Source organism: Eucyclogobius newberryi, unplaced genomic scaffold, assembly GCF_026437365.1.
Source record: "Eucyclogobius newberryi isolate DKJ021-1_F unplaced genomic scaffold, fEucNew1.0.hap1 SCAF_2, whole genome shotgun sequence".
In the NCBI taxonomy this organism is placed as follows: domain Eukaryota; kingdom Metazoa; phylum Chordata; class Actinopteri; order Gobiiformes; family Gobiidae; genus Eucyclogobius; species Eucyclogobius newberryi.
Genome location: NW_027315834.1, coordinates 29,929,437 through 29,949,555, shown reverse-complemented (window position 1 = coordinate 29,949,555; position 20,119 = coordinate 29,929,437). Strand labels below are relative to the sequence as shown.

The window sequence follows — 20,119 nt, the reverse complement described above, 5'->3', positions numbered from 1 at the left end:
CTTGGCCTGCCGATACCCGTCGATGACCTCCGGAGACCTACAAGCCAGAGTGGCCTGATAGGCCTCCTTCTTTAGTCTGACGGCATCCCTTACTTCCGGTGTCCACCACCGGGTTCGGGGGTTGCCGCCACGACAGGCACCGGAGACCTTGCGACCACAGCTCCGAGCAGCCGCATCAACAATGGAGGCGGAGAACATGGTCCACTCGGACTCAATGTCCCCAGCCTCCCCCGGGACATGGGAGAAGCTCTCCCGGAGGTGCGAGTTGAATACCCTACTGACAGAGGGCTCCACTAGACGTTCCCAACAGACCCTCACAATGCGCTTGGGTCTGCCAAGTCTGTCCGGCTTCCTCCTCCGCCAGCGGATCCAACTCACCACCAGGTGGTGATCGGTTGACAACTCTGCCCCTCTCTTCACCCGAGTGTCCAAGACACGCGGCCGGAGGTCTGATGACACGACAACTAAGTCGATCATTGACCTCCGGCCTAGGGTGTCCTGGTGCCACGTGCACTGATGGACACCCTTGTGCTTGAACATGGTGTTCGTTATGGACAATCCGTGGCTAGCACAGAAGTCCAATAACTGAACACCGCTCGGGTTCAGATCGGGGAAGCCGTTCTTCCCGATCACCCCTCTCCAGGTGTCACTGTCATTGCCCACGTGGGCGTTGAAGTCCCCCAGTAGAACAACGGAGTCCCCGGTCGGTGCACTGTCCAGTACCCCTCCCAAGGACTCCAAGAAGACCGGGTACTCTGCACTGCTGTTCGGCCCGTAGGCCGCCACAACAGTGAGAGACCTGTCCCCCACCCGAAGGCGGAGGGACGCGACCCTCTCGTTCACCGGGGTAAACTCCAACACGTGGCGGCTGAGCTGAGGGGCTATCAGCAAGCCCACACCAGCCCGCCGCCTCTCCCCGCGGGCAACACCAGAGAAGTGGAGCGTCCAGCCCCTCTCGAGGAGATGGGTTCCAGAGCCCAAACTGTGCGTGGAGGTGAGGCCGACTATATCTAGTCGGTATCGCTCAACCTCCCGCACAAGCTCAGGCTCTTTCCCCCCCAGCGAGGTGACATTCCATGTCCCCAGAGTTAGTCTCTGTGTCCGGAGATCTGGTCGCCGAGGCCCCTGCCGTCGACTGCCGCCCAGATCTCTCTGCACCGGCCCCCTATGGATCCTCCTGCGGGTGGTGGGCCCACGGGAGGGCGGCCCCACGTCGCTCTTTCGGGCTGTGCCCGGCCGGGCCCCGTGGGGTAAGACCCGGCCACCAGGCGCTCGCCATGGAGCACCCATCCCAGGCCTGGCTCCAGGATGGGGCCCCGGTGACGCCGATCCGGGCGACGTGAACTGCCTTGATTGTGTCGTCGTCATAAGAGGCTTCTGAACCGATCTTTGTCTGACCCGTCACCTAGGACCTGTTTGCCTTGGGAGACCCTACCAGGGGCATGAAGCCCCCGACAACATAGCTCCCGGGATCATTCGGGCACTCAAACCCCTCCACCACGTTAAGGTGTCGGCTCAAGGAGGAGTTTTTTTTTTATTATTATTATAAGTAATAATAATAACAATATGCCATTATAAATAGGCCCTAGCATTATTTTAAATATATATATATGCAATTTAAATGTTCTTTTTTGATCATCTAACTCTAAAGCCTAGGAAAGCCTTAAAAAGTATTATTATTATTTCCATGCGGCTGTTGCAGGTCTGTGTGTTGTTGGTCTGTTAATCCCAAACACATGAGTTTCCCCGCTCACAAAAACTCCTCCACTCACTGGTCTACTCATTTCTCAGTGAATATGAGTCGAATTATAAGCCATTGAGCGAGAGAGAGAGCACGAGGATGAGCAGAACGAATCCTTCTTAAATGATTATTAGTCGTTAGTCTGTGTTAAAATGCATCATTGCACCGGTGCAGATCCTACATGTTGTCAACAGTTTAGAACTTTTAGGTACAGAATGAGCCAGAATCAAGACCGTAGTCCAAATTACCCTGCATTTCAATACGCAACCTTTTAAATGGACGCGGGGCGGATCGGAGGAAATGGAAGTTGATGCGGGGAAAGAATGCCAAAATTGTGGGACGCGTAGGTTGGAATAAAACCTGACCTGCGCATCACTAGAAAGCACAATCAGTGGTATTTTTGGTCAATTTTGTTCATTATTAGTATTATTTGTTGTTATATTTCTTAATATAATAAAATAATATACATTTTAATTTGAGAGTAATATTATTGAATCAAAACTGCAGTGTAATGTATTATTTATATGCCTGTATTGTTCAGTAAATAAGTTATTGTGAACAATGATGTAAACTTTTTTGTGTCCGCCATAATGACTAATAATAAAAAAGGGAAAAGGAAGTTCACAGTGCTGTGTTGAAGCAGAGTTCAAAAATAATCATTTGAATTAGTCAATTCCAGAAAAGACATCCACTTCTGTTATCATTGTGAAGCTTTCACTCTGTTACATTATTATTACAAGACGTAACTATTATTACTACGTGGAGTACTCTGATCCTGCTGTTGTCCTGTTGTAGCTCTGTCTCATACCGGTCTGACATAACAGGAGATTTCTTTAGAATTACAGCTTTGGCTGGTACATGAGATTGCTTAATGTCTTCGAAGGATTGTTCCAGTTTAAACATGTTTTATTGGAATGTGTGATTTGAGTGTAAAATCCCTCATCATTAGTGTATAAAGTCAGAATCCTGCCAAATGCCACAACTACTGCTGGCATAGGCCGTGTGAATGTTTAAATATTGGATAAAGTTGTTTAAAACATTTAGATTTACGATAACAAAAACAAATACTTACTAGTGCTTGTTTTCTTTGGAGGGTTCAGTGGGTTTTCTGTCATATAAAACCACAATTAGAATGTGATGTCTAGAAAGATAAAGTTATTTCTCAGTCTTTGATGTTGTTTTATCGACATCTAATCTCTCTATAAGTCTGTCTTAAAGTGCATGTGACATGTTATATTACACATTTGACTAAAACATAGTGAACATGATTCTATTTAAGATTTTACTAACATTGTTTCTTATTTTCCCCCAGTTTGACAATGCTGGTGACAACCGTTACCTAGCAACCAAACTATAAACAAGGGCCAATTTCCAAAAGTTATAATTTGACAAATAAAAATACATGATATCACATTTGTTTTATTAATGATTAATTAAACTGCCAGACAGTCAGTTGTGTGTAAACTGTTGTTTATTGATGACGTCGATCGAGGTATTCTGTCTCTCAGATCTATGTCCTGTCATTTTCAACCTTGATAACTATTTACCACAGGGACTGTCCCACCAAACTAAGTGATGATAACTGAAAAAATATGAGAACCTGTCATATGCACTTTAAGCTTGCCGCTATTGTTCCTGCCAAGATCTTGTGTATGTCCTGTTGTGTCCAGGTAGAATAGTCCATATGTGATAATAAAGGTAAAAGAAGACGTTACCTATGCATATGAGAGTGGAATTGGACCACTTTCCTGCCGTACATCGGATGAGATTGGAGGTGCCTGCCATCCTCACATATCCATCGATGCATTTGTAACGATAAGCATTATTGTTTATGGAGCAGTTCTGCTCAGGGGGCATAGTTAGGGTCAATGGAGGGATACTGCTGCAAGAACAGCTGGAGTCTGAAAGAGATGAAGATCCATTAGTGTGATAGCAGTCAGGCTGGTACACAGAAATATGACTGATCTTAATGGAGCATGGAAGGTTTTTAATCACAACCACAAAAAATACATTCTTTATATAAATGTTTTTAATTATTTTTCAAACGTATTTATACAGGGAAAACCCAATGAGAAAAGTTCTCTTTTTCATGGGTATCCTGTTAAAACACTACACAAAATAAACATTCAATCAAATTAACCAATACATAAAAACACATTTATACATACAGTATGAGATACAATTGTATAAAACAAGTGCATCGGCACTGCAGTTAGTCCTTGGCCGGTGCTTTAAAATCATTAATAAAATGATTTAATTAAAAAAGTCTCTGTGTTTTGTTCCACAGGAGCAAAGTTGTTGAAAGCCTTTTCTCTGTCTCTGTGTTGATATGATGTGGTTGTAAGATAAAAATGTCCTGAGACCTCAGGCAGATGTGACGTGCAATAAACTTGATAAATATTGAGGCAAAATGACAACTAGAGCCTCATAAACAAACTAAAGGCAGTGCTGTTCTCTTCTCACATCCAATCATCCCATTCTACTTTAGAGTATAATTCACAATGGTGAGTTCTGTATCCTTCTCCTATAATGAACCTTAGAGCTGAACTTCAGAGCTGAACTTCAGAGCTGAACTTCAGAGCTGAATGATAAACTGAGTTCAGAGGTTTTAACACTGTCGCAGTAGAATACATATATATAATATCACCATAATCTAGAACTGAGAGAAATATAGCCTAGATTAAGTGTTTTCTACAATTAAGAGGAAAACACTTTTTATTTCATAAGAAGAATGACACTCTTGCTTTAAGATTCTTTATATCGCCGAACTCAATCGTCTTCCACACTGGAACACTCCCGGACCAATGAGGGATTAAACTGACTGTTTTGATTTGCAATAAATGTATAGTGTATAGTTTAGATAACAATGATTCATTACAAATTTCTACATCTGTAATAAACAAACAAAATTCTTGGTCAACTAAAGAGATCCTCTATGCATCGATTAGTCACCTAAAAGCAGCGTGGAAGCAATTAGCAATTCACTCTCTTTGCACCGACTATATATTTACTTTAAGTGCACTGACAAGACAAGAAAAGCTGTAAATTGTATATGTGTATGCTTTTATTTTTTTTTTACAACTCATTATGGAATCTCTGTCTGACTCATTCATGCTTTCACCTTTCTCTTTTGGCACATTTCTAATTCTAATCAAGTAATTAGTTAAGTATAAAAACCTATTTGGTGAAGTAAGAAGTAATGATCTGAACGACTAAACGCTTAACAGTCCAACTCATTTCATTGTTGATTCTTTTAATGATATCTATAAATAACACAATGAATCAGGTGTCACAGCTTGACTGTATTGGCTACTGCCTGTGTGTACTATAATATTTGCAATTACCAGTAAAGCATACCATATAAATGAGACATGTTAGATCAAGTGCTGTTGCTGTGGGCCCTGTTCATGTAACTGTTATTAAGGGTACTGAGGTTGCTGAGATAACAAAAATATTCATTCAGTGTTGAGAACAGTTAGTTAATCAGATTATTGTTTATTTGTTGATATGGATCCTGATTATTTGGAACAATTGGAAAGAAAGAAACATGTGTTTGGCTGGTAAAGTGAAGAGGCTGACAAATAAAAAATAAAGACTAATAAAAAAACAACGAAAACGTCTGCAAAAATATACATATAAACAACAATATAAAAACCAAACATTTGCAAATGAATAAAAACGAAATACTCTCTTGGTTACACATGTTGTCTTCTGCTGCACTAGTAAATCTAAATGGTCGTTTCATAGACTATAAAGCGTTTCTATTTAAATTGCTCATAAAAAACCCTCACCGGTCCCGGAGTGCCGCGTAGATCCCAGCAGCAGGTAAACCACTATAAAGACACGCTTTACGCACGCACCGGGCGCCAACAACCCACGATCCATTTGAGGTGAGCGCGGACGAGCAGAGTCAAATCATTGCTGACGCCCAAAGCGAGTTCTGTGGAAAGCATTCTCGCTCCGTGCGCGTCCTCCTGCTGCACCACGGCCAGGACTGTTTCACTTTCACTCCCACTTGTTCTGTAACGTAAACGCTTCTTGTAAGGGAAAATGGGGAAGGATGGGTTTAGTTGGTCTCATGTTTCTTTGCGTGTCTATTTTTATTTTATTTTATTATTATTACCTTGTATTAATTATTTCCAATACATATTTTTTCCCGATGGTTAATATGAGTAAAAGTAAAAAATAAATGCGTAAATAAAATAAAATAAAAATAAATTCCGACAGTCCTCCAAACGCGAGGTGGCGCGCGTCACCTTTCCTTGCAGCTGCGTGTGTCTTGTTTTGCTCCACTTCCGCCGAACACAGAAGCGCTGTATCTAATGTGTGCTTAACAATTTCATGCTTTTTGCACTATCCTCATGCTTAGTTTCTAACACCGGTAAGTTTAAAATCCAAAGCATGATTTGCATTTAAGAATATTTGTGTTAAAAAGACTGTGTAGCTGATGTTGTCTTCTTATTCAGAGCGCATGCTAACTTTACCTTTTGTTAACGCTGCAGCTTCCATCTGCTGCATTTGATTGAAATAGAATAATTGACACGTTTCATGTGGATGTCTGAGTGCGCGTCCTGGCATCACATTGTAAAAACGTCTCAAAATGAGGTATTACACGCGTTTAGCCAAGAGTTTAGTTGCATCTTGGCGTATAGTTGAATGTGCTGGGCAGACTTGCCTGACAAATCATACTCCTATGGTTCATTCATTGGTTTGTAGCGCTCGTCTGTTTTATGTTTACAATTACTTCAGCCAACAACCTTTTATAATTGACATCTTAGTAGTAATAGTAGTAGTAGTTGTTGTAGCTTTTGTCGCCACCTACTGTATTTTTACGTGCGTTATACGCTCTACCGTAAAAAAAAGAAGAAAGAAAGATAAAGAGAAAAAAAAGAGAGATAAATCTTGGACTATATACTCTATAATTCCAAGCCTGGACTTGTTTTTTTTCTACCCATTGATTAAAATCAAATAAGATTGTGTTTTCAAACGTGGTTACATACTATGATTCTAAACGGTTGTTGTTTATAGTGCACAAACCTGATAAACCACAATGTCACTGTACGATGATCTCGGTGTCGGGGCCAGTGACACAAAAACTGAAGGATGGTCCAAGAACTTCAAACTGCTCCAGTCTCAGCTCAAAGTGAAGAAAGCAGCTCTCACTCAGGCCAAGGTAAGTAATACTTCCCTTTTAACTTTATTGCCTTTTATTTGTTTTGTATAAAGTTGATATGCATATGATGTTTAATAAATGGGATGATTTCATGTTAACACAGTCACAGCGATCGAAACCGACCACAGTTTTGGCTCCCGTCATTGACCTGAAGAGAGGCGGCTCCAGCGACGACCGACAGATTCTCGACAGTGGCCCACACACAGTGACCGCACTCAAGGTCTGTACATGTCATAATGTAATTAAAGGGGTAGGCAGAATTTTAAATTGATGAGCATCAACAAGGAGCTCTTATCTAGGTCACAAAAATTGTATGTAGTGATGAGATGAGGAAATGGAGTATTTTAAGATAAATAATCTCAGAATTCAAATGTAATCATATAAGTACTCTATTAATCAGGTATGATTTATGGAAAATAGTAATGTTTGATAAGAGTTTTTTTTAAATTATACTTTTTGTCCTTTTACATTCTGAGTTCATACAATATTACACTGCCTGTAAAAGTTCTATTTTGTTTTCAGGACCCAGCCCCTAGTGCCTTCTCCTCCGGAGACGTGTTGATCCCTTTGGCCGATGAATATGATCCTATGTTTCCAAATGACTATGAGAAAGTGATGAAGCGGCACAGAGAAGAACGACAGAAACAGAGGGAGCAGGAGCGACAGAAGGAGATGGAGGAGAGAGAGAAGTACCATCAATTTGATTATATATCACTCATATGTCAATTGAGTATTATTTTAGGCTCAGTTTGGTCAATAAAATATACTGTGTATAGGAGGGTAAAACACTTGAATTGTATTAGCACCACTCTTTTAAATATGAACAAAAGTGCACATAAATGTGACAATATAATAAATATGTCCAATATTAAAACTGGATTTGTGCTCATTGTAGAAAGAGGAAAGACAGACATGAAGGTGGTGGTCCTCCAAGTGGGTTCTCCAGATTTCCAGCTGCAGAAGGCGAGTCGGACGATGAAGAGGATTATGAGAAGGAGAGAAGGAAACGGAGTAAGTACATAAACTGTAAACCGTACATAAACTGTAAAGACCCTTTATCAGGAGGTCCCGGCAGGGCCTACTCAGAGTACGTTAAATATCTGAGTTCCGAGATTCGATCCACAGATTGAGAATGACTCTTTGATGAGAGTTGAAATCTTTTGTTTTTCTAGATGACTGCAGTAAGTACATAAAGGCATCTCTTGATTTGAATCTCTTGAAAACTGCCGTATTTTCTCTAAATGTAGACATTTTAGTACATAACATTGTCCTTATAAAAACCTCTCTAATAAGCTCTACTTTTTATATTTGAGTTTGTTGTTTATTGAAATTAATATTTTCTGTAGGCCTGGGTGGAGCAGCAATCGCCCCTCCTTCGTCCCTTATCGACCGAGAAGGTACGTTTCCTGTTTTGATCGCAAGAGCTTTTGCAGTAAAACTGTATATTTTGTTTTGTTGTGTAGCTTAAATTGCCATTAGTCAAGATCAAAGATTCTTAAGGAATTATTTTTCAGTCTTCCCCAGGGGCTACAATAGTAATTTACCACCATCAGGTTTTGAGTGAATGAATAATGCAATCATATTTTTTAGGCCCCCCTTCGTTTTCTTACGATGAGGATAGTCGACCGTCCCGAGCTCCAAAAGCGGCCATTCCTCCTCCAATGTACGACGACACAGACCGGCCGCGATCTCCTCCTGGACCCACCAGCTCCTTTCTGGCCAATATGGGGTTAGTAATATGACAAAAAACAGACCAATGTATGTGCAGTCTAAAATCTAGAGATGAAAAAGGATGGTGCACTGCCTGTCCAAAAAAAAAGTCGCCACTTGGTTTCAATAAAGCAAATACAGTAGGTAATCTCCTCCTGCTGAATCTTTTAGCTGCAACACGGTATTTAAACCTGACTAATCCAGTGAGCGGCTTCTCATTTCTGAAACAACCGTGTGGAAAGAGAAATCCCGTGGTCATGGAGAAGATGTCAGTGTGATTGAGAAGGGTCAAATCTTCGGCATCGAGCAGAGAAAACATCTAAGGAGAAGCAAAAACTAATGTACTACAGATCTGAACCCCAGTGAGAGTGTTTGGGATGAGCTGGAGTACAAGAGTATTTGGAAAACTGTGAAATCATTATACAGTTGCCTTCAATCTGTTGTGAATCCCACTAAATGTATGTAAATTCATCTAAAATGTATGTTCTTTTTGCATCAAAAGGTGAAATTCCATTTCCCATTGAAACTTCAGTTCCGTTTGAAGAGAGGTTACCGAATGTAGAATATTTGTCCCCAGATACGAAGTACAATACAAATACAAATTGGACAAAAACATTGGACGACGTTGGCCAAGTTGTTGTTTTCATTTGGTGTTTTCAATCATTTATCAACTTTATTTATTCCAAAATGGCGATCCTGTTTTCAGCTCTCTGTTCATGTCAATATTTTTAATAAAGTCCAGTACATTCAGCCCCATACGTCAAAGCTGTGCATCAGGGGACACCATAGCAATGATTTACTTTCCATTACAATCTAATTTAAGAGACGATTATCCAATGCGGACTTGCACGACTCTCTCATACCCTACCTTTTAATGAAAGACATCACTAATGAACATTAAAAAAACACAATGTTCAAGCAAATAAATATCCTGCTTGTCATGAATAATATCCTACGGTAATATTAATATCTTTCCTTTTTATAGTGGCACAGTGGCTCACAAGATCATGCAGAAGTATGGTTTCAAAGAGGGACAGGGCCTGGGCAAACATGAGCAGGGTCTGAGCACGGCCCTGTCTGTGGAGAAGACCAGTAAGAGAGGAGGCAAGATCATCATCGGAGACGCAGCCGAGAAAAGTGAGTCGAACTGCAGTCTGTACCAAAATATGTCAGTCCAACAAATAGTTGGACTGACATAATAAGTGCTTGTGTCATGATTATACATTTGCATTTGCGTTCATTATGCCATTGTGATTTAATGAACGCTGTGTCTCACGGTCTGGGAGATTTAGCATCACAAAAAGACCTTATTGTGAATTGTTCCATTCCAAAGACAATTTTTCCAACACATAATGCTGTCTGTCCCCTGTCTGTTACGTGATTAAGAAACTATTATTTAGCTTCAAATTAAGACCAAAGAGACCAGTGTGTATCCCCATTGTGTCACCGTGCCAATTCTACAGTTGTGATTCACTTAAAATGATAGGGAAAGGATTTTTTGAGAATCCTTTAGCCTCATAAAGGTAATATAAGGCAAATCATTTTGGCCACATTTCACACCCACACTGAAATGGATGGTTGCCCTAATGCTATATCTAATTATTATAAGATAAGATAAGATAAGATATTCCTTTATTGTCCCACATGGGGAAATTTCATTGGTGCAACGCAGGAAGATACAGAGGTAGATACAGAAGAACAGATCACTTATAGGAAGTCTGAAAAACACTTTCAGTAGAAGATCTCCTATAAATAAATAAAAACTCCCATAGACAAATAAATAAATAAATACCATTGCATGTGATCCCGACAGTAATTGCACATGAATATGTGTCACGACAGCACATAGATTGCACATGAATTTCACAGTAATTGCACATGAATTGCACATGAATTCCAACAGCAATTGCACATATGACAGAATTGCACATCAGTATTAGGTTAGGTCAGTATTGCGACGGGATAACGTGACGATCTCCGGGTAAGACGACAGTTCTCCGCAGTTTCATGAGTTCCTCCTTTGTGGAAACGCGGTACGGCGGGGGGCGGGGCCGGAGCCGGGGGACTCAGAGCCAAGACACATCGCCACGACACGACGAAAACACTCAATCCAGCCGAATAAAGTCAAAACAAGTTAATTTAAAGCGATTCCAGTGCGTGTCCCGATCGTTATGATATGATAGATTCTATAGCTTTATATCTCCCAGGCCCAGCTCTGTTTTTACTTTTAAGTTTTTGTGTGAATTATGTTGTTTATCTGTGATGTTGTATGCATGTTTGTGTATTTCTTTACATTGTGGTTGTGAACAGCAGGCTCCAGTCTGGCAGCCGAGACTTCAATGTTTGCAGGTTTGAATTTTTCTCTCTGATTGTGTGTAATTAGGTGTTTGCATGGATTTCTCTCATAGATGAAAAAGTAAATTTACCCATCCAGCATTTGACTGGGTTCCTCATAGTCTCCAATACATAACTGAGATTGTAACAGTTTTCTATATTTGGACATTTTAAAGGAAATTTCACTTTTTTTCTAATAAGACTGTGGTTTACAAGCAATAGTTCATGTACCTGACATGTTTCGTCAGATGTGATGCGTCTTTTAGCAGATGTTATTCCCAGGTGTGGTCAGTTTGACAGATTTATCGGACTGACCACGCCTGGACAGGACATAACATCTGATAAGACACGTCACAACATCAGAAGTCATCTCTGACTGAGGTGAAAGTCCTGGTGCCAAAATATCTCCGGTAAATGAGCAGATAAAAATAGCTTGTTTACCACTGTGTTATTAGAAGAGATGTTTTTTTTGTGTAGTTTTCTGTCAGAACTTGACCAAACAGATGGTGGTAGTATTAGTAGTGGTAGTAGCAGCTCTAAATAAGTACTTACCAAAAAAGAGACAAAATGTGAATTAAAGGAAGCAAAATAAATAAATGCTTGATGATGAATGCTAAAATTGAAAGATACCCTCATAGTTGCCTGACCAGCCAAGACCACACACTTTGACAATACTTTACAAAGACGGTTTGGTCTGGAATCATATCCTGTCTCCGCGATTCAAGGGCGTGATTGACAGGCGGATAAATCAATCAGAGAAATGAATGGTCCGTTCATGTATCAACAATCATGGCGGCTTTACAAAAAAAAAAAAAAAAAAAAAATCACACAGGACTGACACTGAGAAACGGTGCTGATTTCTGCAGAGTCAACAAGCGCTGCACTATTTTTTTTTTTAAATCTGAGAAAAATTAAGTTCTATATTTAGTTCTAAATTTCACGAGGATATTTGAGAGGAGCTGTTTTCCAAATATAAGCGACACATGCTACAAATTAGAGGTGGTGGTTGGACCGGCCCATGCTTGGAGAGTTTTTGATGCCCCCTATTGTCCGATTCCAAACCCTTCTGCATTTGGACAGAATGTTGGAGGGACTGGCTGCTCAGGCAACCCTCAAAGAGTAGAACATGTACATCAGAAAATATCAGTTTCCAAACATTTGTGTGGAATATTATACTGGTGCAGTGGTAATAAAAGTGAATATTTTGTTTTCAACATTAAATTATGGTGTTTTTGCAGCAGCAGCAGCACTAGATCCCTCCAAGAAGTCTGACGCAAACCCTCTCACAGAGATTCTCAAAAACCCGACCAAAGTGGTGCTGCTGAGGGTAAGTAAACAAACATGGCACTAACCTCTGCAGCAATAATAACAGCTCTGGTGCATTAATCAGGGCTATTTTAGGCTTCTTGTCATCCTTGGACCTGCCGTAGGTTGAATGTAAATATTCGAGAAATGACAAAATTACATTTATGTGGTTTGGAGCAGAGTTCAGACAGTTTGTGTTAAATTGTAATGATTAAAATTCAGTAATGCTTATGTTATGTTATTAATTAATATTGAAAACAATTTATATATTTTTTTTAATGAGATACAAATTTGAAAATAAAATGGACATTGATCAGTGACGAGAACAAAATGTGATACATTTTTGTCATATTGCTCAGCACTACTTTGACTTCAACACATTTTTATTTCTCATAAATACTTAATAGTATATTTAGTAGTAGTAAGAGCTTAACTTTACACATTATCAGTTTTTGACATCGCCCCTGTAGGGTGCAAAAACTACATCTGCTAGTGCACGTTTTAATCAGGAGGTTATGGTTCACCTACACTACTACACCGATTAAAAGTGGGGTTGTTTACATGTTCAAATTCTTTGGAGGTTTGATAATGCATATTTGTTTTGCATTTCTTTACTACAATCTTGATGGCATCTGTGTGTATTTGTTTAGCCACGCTGTATGCAAACCTACTAAATAGATGAGCAAGAGTGACTCGGTTAAGCTGTGCATGACTGCTGTGTTTATTTTTGTAAGAACATGGTGGGTCGCGGAGAGGTGGATGAGGACCTGGAGGAGGAGACGAAAGAAGAGTGTGAGAAATACGGCAAAGTGGTCAAATGTGTCATATTTGAGGTAACACTGCTGGATTATTTTGACCAGATAAGCGTGTTTATTCAGATACAGAAGACTCACTCGTTTTGTTACTCCTCCCTCAGATAGCGGAGGTCACGGACGATGAAGCAGTCCGGATATTCCTGGAGTTTGAGAGAGTCGAGTCGGCTATTAAAGGTTTGTCATGGTTTGAATAATCATAAAGTTATGAATCTTCTTGAAACCATCAGGGACTGCAGCCCAAAAGATGCATTGGTAGTTTTCAGAATGCATTGAACACATTTAATTGCTTAAGGTTTTATAATCTATAACAGAAAATAGCAAACTTAATTTTGCCTTTTTGGAATAGCTACAGTCAGCATTCGAGAGAACGGCCCACTAACGGACCTCTGAGAGAGAATTGATCTGTTCATTTTAATGTAGAAGAGCTGCTCTGTCGCCCAGTGTGCAACAACTAAAAGAGCAAACAGACTTTGAGTAACTTTCCAAATATAGAGACACAAAGACGTGGGTAAAGGGGCTTCACGGACAAAATGTGTGTAAATATCCAAGAATGCTAACAGTAGCTCTGGGCTAAATACTACCGTGATGCTAGCCTGTTGTATTTTAACTTCAGAACATTACATTTGAGGCAACACCATGTCAACAACCTCCATTAAGGCACTTATTTTGACTCAATGACGTGCCTCCGACTCCCAGTCAGGTTTAATATAACATTTAAAGAATGACACAAATAACATTTTTCATCCACCTCTATTTTGATTGACAGCTGATTACATTTCCTAAGGTCAGGTGTTTCTTCTCTAGTGCACAAACACTATAATCATTTGACCTGATTATTTATAAGCTATATATCTCAAACTAAACATGTTTTTGTTTAACTTGTATGAAATAGTATTCATTTTGTTGCAGAACATATTGTAAAATATTGTATATGTGTACAACAACAGTATTTGAAAAGCATAAACACTGCATAATGAAGGACCCACAGTTTTTTGGGCTATTCCAAGTACTATTGCTTTAAATCCTTAAATCTTAAAGCATATTTGCACTCTGTTTTATAAGCCTCCACAATGTATAAACATCCACCTACTTTTCTTTTGTTATGTCAACTTTACGCAATGGGCATGGCTTCGCCCTTGTGTAACCGCTCCATAAATGTGTGAACATTGTTATCCTCTTAAATGAGTTGTCCCAGATCAGAAATGAGGTGAGACGGAGCTCCCAAAAGGATTACATCAGAGGTGTCCCATCAACCCACCTCTGTGTCCCCAAAATACTTACATCATTTATACAAGAATCAGGACAGAAACGTAGTGACCATAAGGAGAACGATTATCCAAAATGCAAGGGATTTAAATCTTTTTGTGATTCATTTACTCTCACTAACTTCAGGGAATGATGAGACAAGACGTATTATTTTGTATTTGCGCAGCTTACAATTGAGCCATCTATCTACTATACTCTATTATCCATGAAAGAAAGGTTTAAAGGGAAAGTAAACCTCTAGACGACAATGATGGATGATATGCAAAACCACTGCACTGTAATCTGTTTTTGTTGCTGCATGTGCAAAACGCAGCATGTACGTTTTTAAAGGGGATTAATCCAGCCATGAATAAAAATAAATAGAATACAACTAAAACAAACCATGGGCACCTAGTATACTGTGCATATTCAAACATTGGTATTTAGTGACTCGTGTAGTGGGCACAACATCCCTCAGCTCCATGTGGTGGATTAGTGTAGGTTTATGTAGATTTATGGCTCTGGAAATGTTGAGAAAATTGATTGTTCTTGACACTTAACACTTTTTGTTGCAGCAAAAAAAAAATATTCACAGGTATCCATCAGTCGTTGAAGTATTTACTGTACCTATTTACTGTAATATGCAAATTGATGATAATATTTATACAGCAGTGTTACAGCTTGACTTGAATATGTAAGGCTGAAACAAGTTTAACAATTGATTGCAGCAATGGAATATTGAGGAAATCATCAACTAAATTAGTAATAATAGCTATCTCTACCTGTACAGACTCCAAACATGCCAGTACTTATATCAAAATAACACATGAAACATACATTTTGTGTTTTTAGTCTGTAAATACCTGTGTACTCCATCACTTTAGCTTCATCTGGGTAAAATTTTGTCAGAGAAAGTTGTGAATTTGCAAAGTATTATTGTGGCAAACTGCACCCTTCCTCCAGAAAATATTGATATTGTGTTTAACATCATATTACTGGTATCAAATCTTTAGCTGCCTTGTGACTCCCAACCCTACTTGCAACACTATATAATAATGTCATTCATATTTTGACCAATGCACAATAAACTGATTGAAATGGATCTTAATTTCATCCTCAATCAAACCTTTAGCTTTATTATCCCTGATTTAACTTGGTAAAAGAGGAAGCCATTTTAGTTTATGATTAATTTACTTCATTCTAATCAACAATTCTTGGGAAATGGCAGCATGGAAAATAATATAATGTATTGACAAAATGTTCCCCCGTTAATTGCATGTTTTCGTATCGTTATGGTTATTAAATGTGATGATTAATTTAGCCTTTTCTTCTCTCCTCAGCTGTGGTGGATCTGAATGGACGGTATTTTGGGGGTCGAGTGGTCAAGGCCTGCTTCTATAATTTGGATAAATTTCGGGTTTTGAATCTTGGTGAACAAGTCTGAGTTCGCTCGCACATCCAATCCCCTCCCATCATGTACATATGTCTTTATAGTTGATTTATGATGTGTCTTTATTATGTCGTCAGTCTGCCATGTCTTCTATCATTAAAACATCTTTATGTGGACACCAAATAAAATGAAACATTGTCAACAATTTTATTATCCATGGGTAAGTTGTTGTCTTTTTTTTTTTTTTTTTTTAATGAACCTTCTGTAGTCTTATATTTTGGCTCTTGATATACGGTAGACATTATATACTTTGGTTAAGTCCTTCTTATGTGGTGGTAAGTCTAACCTGGTCCGTTCTTAAATCTGTTGAATCTGATTTTAAAAACATGATTGGACGTATTTAATGCACCTTCAATTGGCAAAGCCTCTACGTTACTCCATAAAAGTTAGAGCTGTGACGCGAGTTTGTTGTGTAAACAAGTTCATTTTGAGTTTTCCACCAAGGTTATATTGTTGAACAGTAGATCTTAAACACCTACTGTATTCCTTTCACCGTTTGGAAATCAGGCCGTTTTAAAGGTGCTAAAACAATATTATTTGGGTTTTAATCTTAACCAACAGCAAGTGATTCCAGATTAGTGCTTTGTGCAGTATCATAAAAAAAAATATACAAAAATGAATTTAAATGTATTGATGGACTCTTGGTGAGCACAAAGCCAGCTTGACTGAAGGCTTATGTAACTGAAGAAGTGCCCAGGGGAAGAGCAGAGAAGGATGTCAGGAGAGATCCCTCCGGAGCAGGTTAAATTCATAAGACAAACGTTGGATAAGACACAACGAGCCCATTGCACAGGCTAATTGATATCTCAGGCCAGTAGACGAGGGATTATGAGAACAACGCACTGATTGCACTCTTATTCCAGTCATTTTGAAAGTAGATTCTCAATTTACTTCCAAAACACAACCATATTACGTCAGAATAGGTTGTAGTAAATATCCTTGTAGAGCCTCATGTTTGGTAATATCTATTGTTTTGAATGCCTTCTTTCCCCCCCTTTTTTTTAACATCTGTAAATAAGAATTCTCAACAACTTCAAACTCTTATGCAAATGTCAAAGGTCAAGGGTGGAAAATAGCCAGATGACACCAAGACATGGGTCATGAGGCAATTGCAAGAATGAGAAAATATGACATTCTCAATTGAACTGTAACTTTTTCACTAAATCCCCATTATAATTTGTAAAAGGCATACAGTTCTGTGTTTCAGTTGCACGTTCAGACAGTTTATCTTCACGTCGGTGGCCAAACCTGAGTGCGTGGGTGTGGTTACAGGTGCATGGTCAGTGCATGGTCCCAACGAGAGCTGTGCATGCAGCGATGTGATCGGCTGATGGCTCTTTATGGCAGCCTGTTATGACCTTGACCTGAATACCTGGAACAGTGACACGAGACCGGGCTGAAGGGTCAAAGAGGCCTTGAGAACCAGACAATACGTGGCACTGCGGTCGACCTGGTTTAAACTAGCCCAAAACTAGGTCATAGAGGGACATGATGTAGTGGTACTTATAAATAACCTGTTGGTAAAGCCACAGCTGCCCTGGAACAGATTGGCTCTAGACGATGTAATGAACAAGTCATGCTGGCAGCTTCTTCATGCTTATGTATTCAAGCTAGAAGAGGGTCTTGAATGGGATTTGAACCACCAAACGGGGGCATATGCTGTTAAACTTCCATTTCAGCTATGGTCAGACCACACTTCTCCAATACTTTACATTCTGGCGTGTCCAGCAGCAGTTGTGTGCACCGACATGATTTTATTTGTGTGTATACAAATATATTAAGTTTAGCAAATGAAACACATTCAAAACCTATGATTAAATGATGTCAAGTGAAATCAGATATTGGGTAACTTTTTATAAATGGCCAGCTCGATTGTGCAGAGTTAAGATGACTTTGTTTTTTCCACCTCACTAAACTACGCTCTATACATTCCTAAGAGGTTCAGGCAAATCCGTCAGGTTCTTGTCTGGAGAATGAAAAGCAGCCACTGTATCCGGCCCCCGGCCCCTCTGGGCAGATTACAGTGTGCTTCTTTATCAAGTCAAACACCCATGAACAAACCCAGGGCAGTTTCACAACCACATTTTTCTATTCTCTACGTGCCACTTTTGAGATCATATCTTATATAACTCATTATCAATGATTTAAGAAATCAGAAGGTCTGTCGTGGAGGTCACAGTGATGAAACGCTGTGAAGTGAAGTTATTGCAAAACTGTTTTATAGCATGCTGTGAAAAGATTTAGTTTATGGCACATTGACAATGACGTGTGAGTGAATGTCTCAGGGTCAGTCAGTTCTGTAACAAAACTGACACTTAACAAACCTCAAACCAAAATGCTTAAAACATGTGTGAAGTCTTTGCTCCTCTCTGCCTCTAGTGTGCTGAACGTTTACAATATTTACATTACCTATTTTCATGAATCAAATTTTATTTTTTTACTCAAAAAAGCTGCCTCCAGTGTTGAATCTGACAGTGCTTTGCTCAGATATTGTTAAAACATGAATGGTTTCATTAAGTGAGCCATCAAGGCACTTCATACATTTATACACATTTTTAATCATTAAGGAATCATTGGGTTTATTTAACGCCTTTCAACACACCACTGCCCTGGAGCAGATTAACTGAAGCAAGGCTGCCCCATCTGCCCCTCTGACCCCCACTATCATTCACACACACACCCCACAACCCTAAACCATGAGAAAAGCAGTGGTGGTGGCGACACTTTACCAGAAAAGTCCCACACCTGTGATTCTATAGTGTGTCTCTTTCTTAATCCACATGTTTGGAGTCATCACCCTAAAGTTCCACATCAGCAGAAACAGCCCATAATAAGACCAGGCCCAGACATGCTTTTGAATCCACATTGCACTTAATAACTGATGAGAAGGAATGCTTACCTTTGTGTAGCCCTCATTCAAATCATTTCTATATAGACTGCATGTATAGTTAGACTTGTCTCTTTATTTTGATGAAACAAAGTATAGAAGCAGTGTAGGATTATACTGTAGTATACATATGGCATATGGAAGATGTGCTACCTCTATATGCATTTAGTAAATTTAATTTGTTTTTGTTTCTTTAATGCATGCCTTATTTGTTACTTTAATGCATGCCTTATTTTTGTTCATTGTTGTATGTCACAATGAACTGTGAATATTGTTCTTCTTCTTCCTCTTCTTCCTCTTTGGTGTTTTATGGCAGCTGGTATCCAAGTGTTACATTACCGCCAGACTTTATTCTTTAGACTTTGTTCTTCAGACTTTATTCGTCAGACTTTATTCTTCAGACTCACTGACAATGGCTGTTGTTGTTGTTGTTGTTTTATGGCGGTTGGCATCCAATTGTTGCATTACCGCCAGACTTTATTCCTCAGACTTTTCGTAGTCCTCTGACTCTGTCGTCATTGAACCTTTTCTGATTCCTTTAATGTTTCATTTTCCAATTATTGCTTTGTTGCTTTGATTATCCGGGATTATCATATTCTTTTGAGGAGGTCATTTGCCCGGGATCGTGTTGGAGACTGAGCTGAGGATGAGGAGCAAGAGGATGTTCTACCATGCTTTGAACTCATGGGCTTTGAAACAGTAGTAATGGAAGAAGAACTTCCAAAGAATACGACAAAGTCTGAAGAATAAAGTCTGGCGCTAATGCAACACTTGGATGCCAACCGCCATAAAACAACACCACCACCACCACCACCACCACCACCACCACCACCACCACCACCACCACCACCAACAACAACAACAACAACAACAACAACAACAACAACAACAACAACAACAACAACAACAACAACATATTCTAATATACTCTTCAGTAAGGCTACTATTCAGCTCTTATTCAGCTAATTTTACTTTTGATTTGGTCACCCAGCCTCTTACAGCCATACATTTTATATTATGTATTGCCTAATTTTGTTTTTTGCTGTTGAAACAAACCCTGACTTCATTCTTATTATCTATAGACTTATTACCCCGTAGCTGACTCGTCATTTACTCAGAAGGGAACATGAATTCACGTTATTACTATTTCCAAAGCCCTGTGTTGCTCACATGTGGTGAGAGGGGGCTGTCCAGGATGAGGCCGCGCGGCAGTGCTGATGTGCGCTCTGGCACGTTTCTCCTTTGACCCCCTTTTCTACAACTGGCTCAGAGTCAACGCGTTACCGTTAATTTACTTTAGTTTTGTTCTGTTGCCAAGCGCTGGGATAAAAGCCCTGTTTACTCAGATGCTTTGTAAGGTTATTTATATTGACGCATCGTCTTAATTTTTAAAAGGGAGAGGGGACAAAGGGAAAGAAGACAGTTCGATCAACAACTGCCATTATCTTCAAACGTGTCC

At 39.5% G+C, this 20,119-nt stretch overlaps 2 protein-coding genes across 5 annotated transcripts in view; one reads left to right on the top strand and one right to left on the bottom strand.

The window, feature by feature from the left end:
* il15ra (interleukin 15 receptor subunit alpha) overlaps positions 1–5,738 on the bottom strand; it is a 30,745-nt gene extending 25,007 nt beyond the window's left edge. Inside the window, exons 1-3 of the mRNA XM_072453824.1 lie at positions 5,533–5,738; positions 3,457–3,642; positions 2,814–2,849 (exon numbers count right to left, since the gene is read on the bottom strand). Coding sequence (XP_072309925.1) covers positions 2,814–2,849; positions 3,457–3,642; positions 5,533–5,626 — 316 coding nt within the window. The 5' untranslated portion in view covers positions 5,627–5,738. The remainder of the gene's footprint in view (positions 1–2,813; positions 2,850–3,456; positions 3,643–5,532) is intronic.
* A 261-nt stretch (positions 5,739–5,999) lies between these two features.
* On the top strand, positions 6,000–15,918 carry rbm17 (RNA binding motif protein 17). 4 transcript variants are annotated; one of them, XM_072454969.1, is made up of 13 exons: positions 6,000–6,122; positions 6,770–6,914; positions 7,018–7,134; positions 7,437–7,603; positions 7,810–7,925; positions 8,261–8,311; positions 8,505–8,643; positions 9,610–9,761; positions 10,935–10,973; positions 12,200–12,285; positions 12,998–13,096; positions 13,180–13,252; positions 15,664–15,918. In XM_072454969.1, the coding sequence occupies exons 2-13, from the start codon at positions 6,792–6,794 to the stop codon at positions 15,765–15,767; spliced, it is 1,266 nt and encodes a 421-aa protein (XP_072311070.1). In that variant the 5' UTR covers positions 6,000–6,122; positions 6,770–6,791; the 3' UTR covers positions 15,768–15,918. The 4 variants fall into 4 exon arrangements, with proteins under 4 accessions (XP_072311070.1, XP_072311069.1, XP_072311072.1 ...); XM_072454968.1 differs by having other exon boundaries at positions 12,197–12,285; XM_072454971.1 differs by lacking the exon at positions 10,935–10,973.
* The last annotated feature ends 4,201 nt before the right edge of the window (positions 15,919–20,119 follow it).

Bases quoted from the DNA above. Each gene is read 5' to 3' on its own strand.
- rbm17 (XM_072454968.1), top strand. From the start codon at position 6,792: ATGTCACTGTACGATGATCTCGGTGTCGGGGCCAGTGACACAAAAACT. The intron at 7,604-7,809 runs GTACCATCAATT...TGCTCATTGTAG, and splicing joins GAGATGGAGGAGAGAGAGAA to AAAGAGGAAAGACAGACATG. The intron at 12,286-12,997 runs GTAAGTAAACAA...TATTTTTGTAAG, and splicing joins CCAAAGTGGTGCTGCTGAGG to AACATGGTGGGTCGCGGAGA.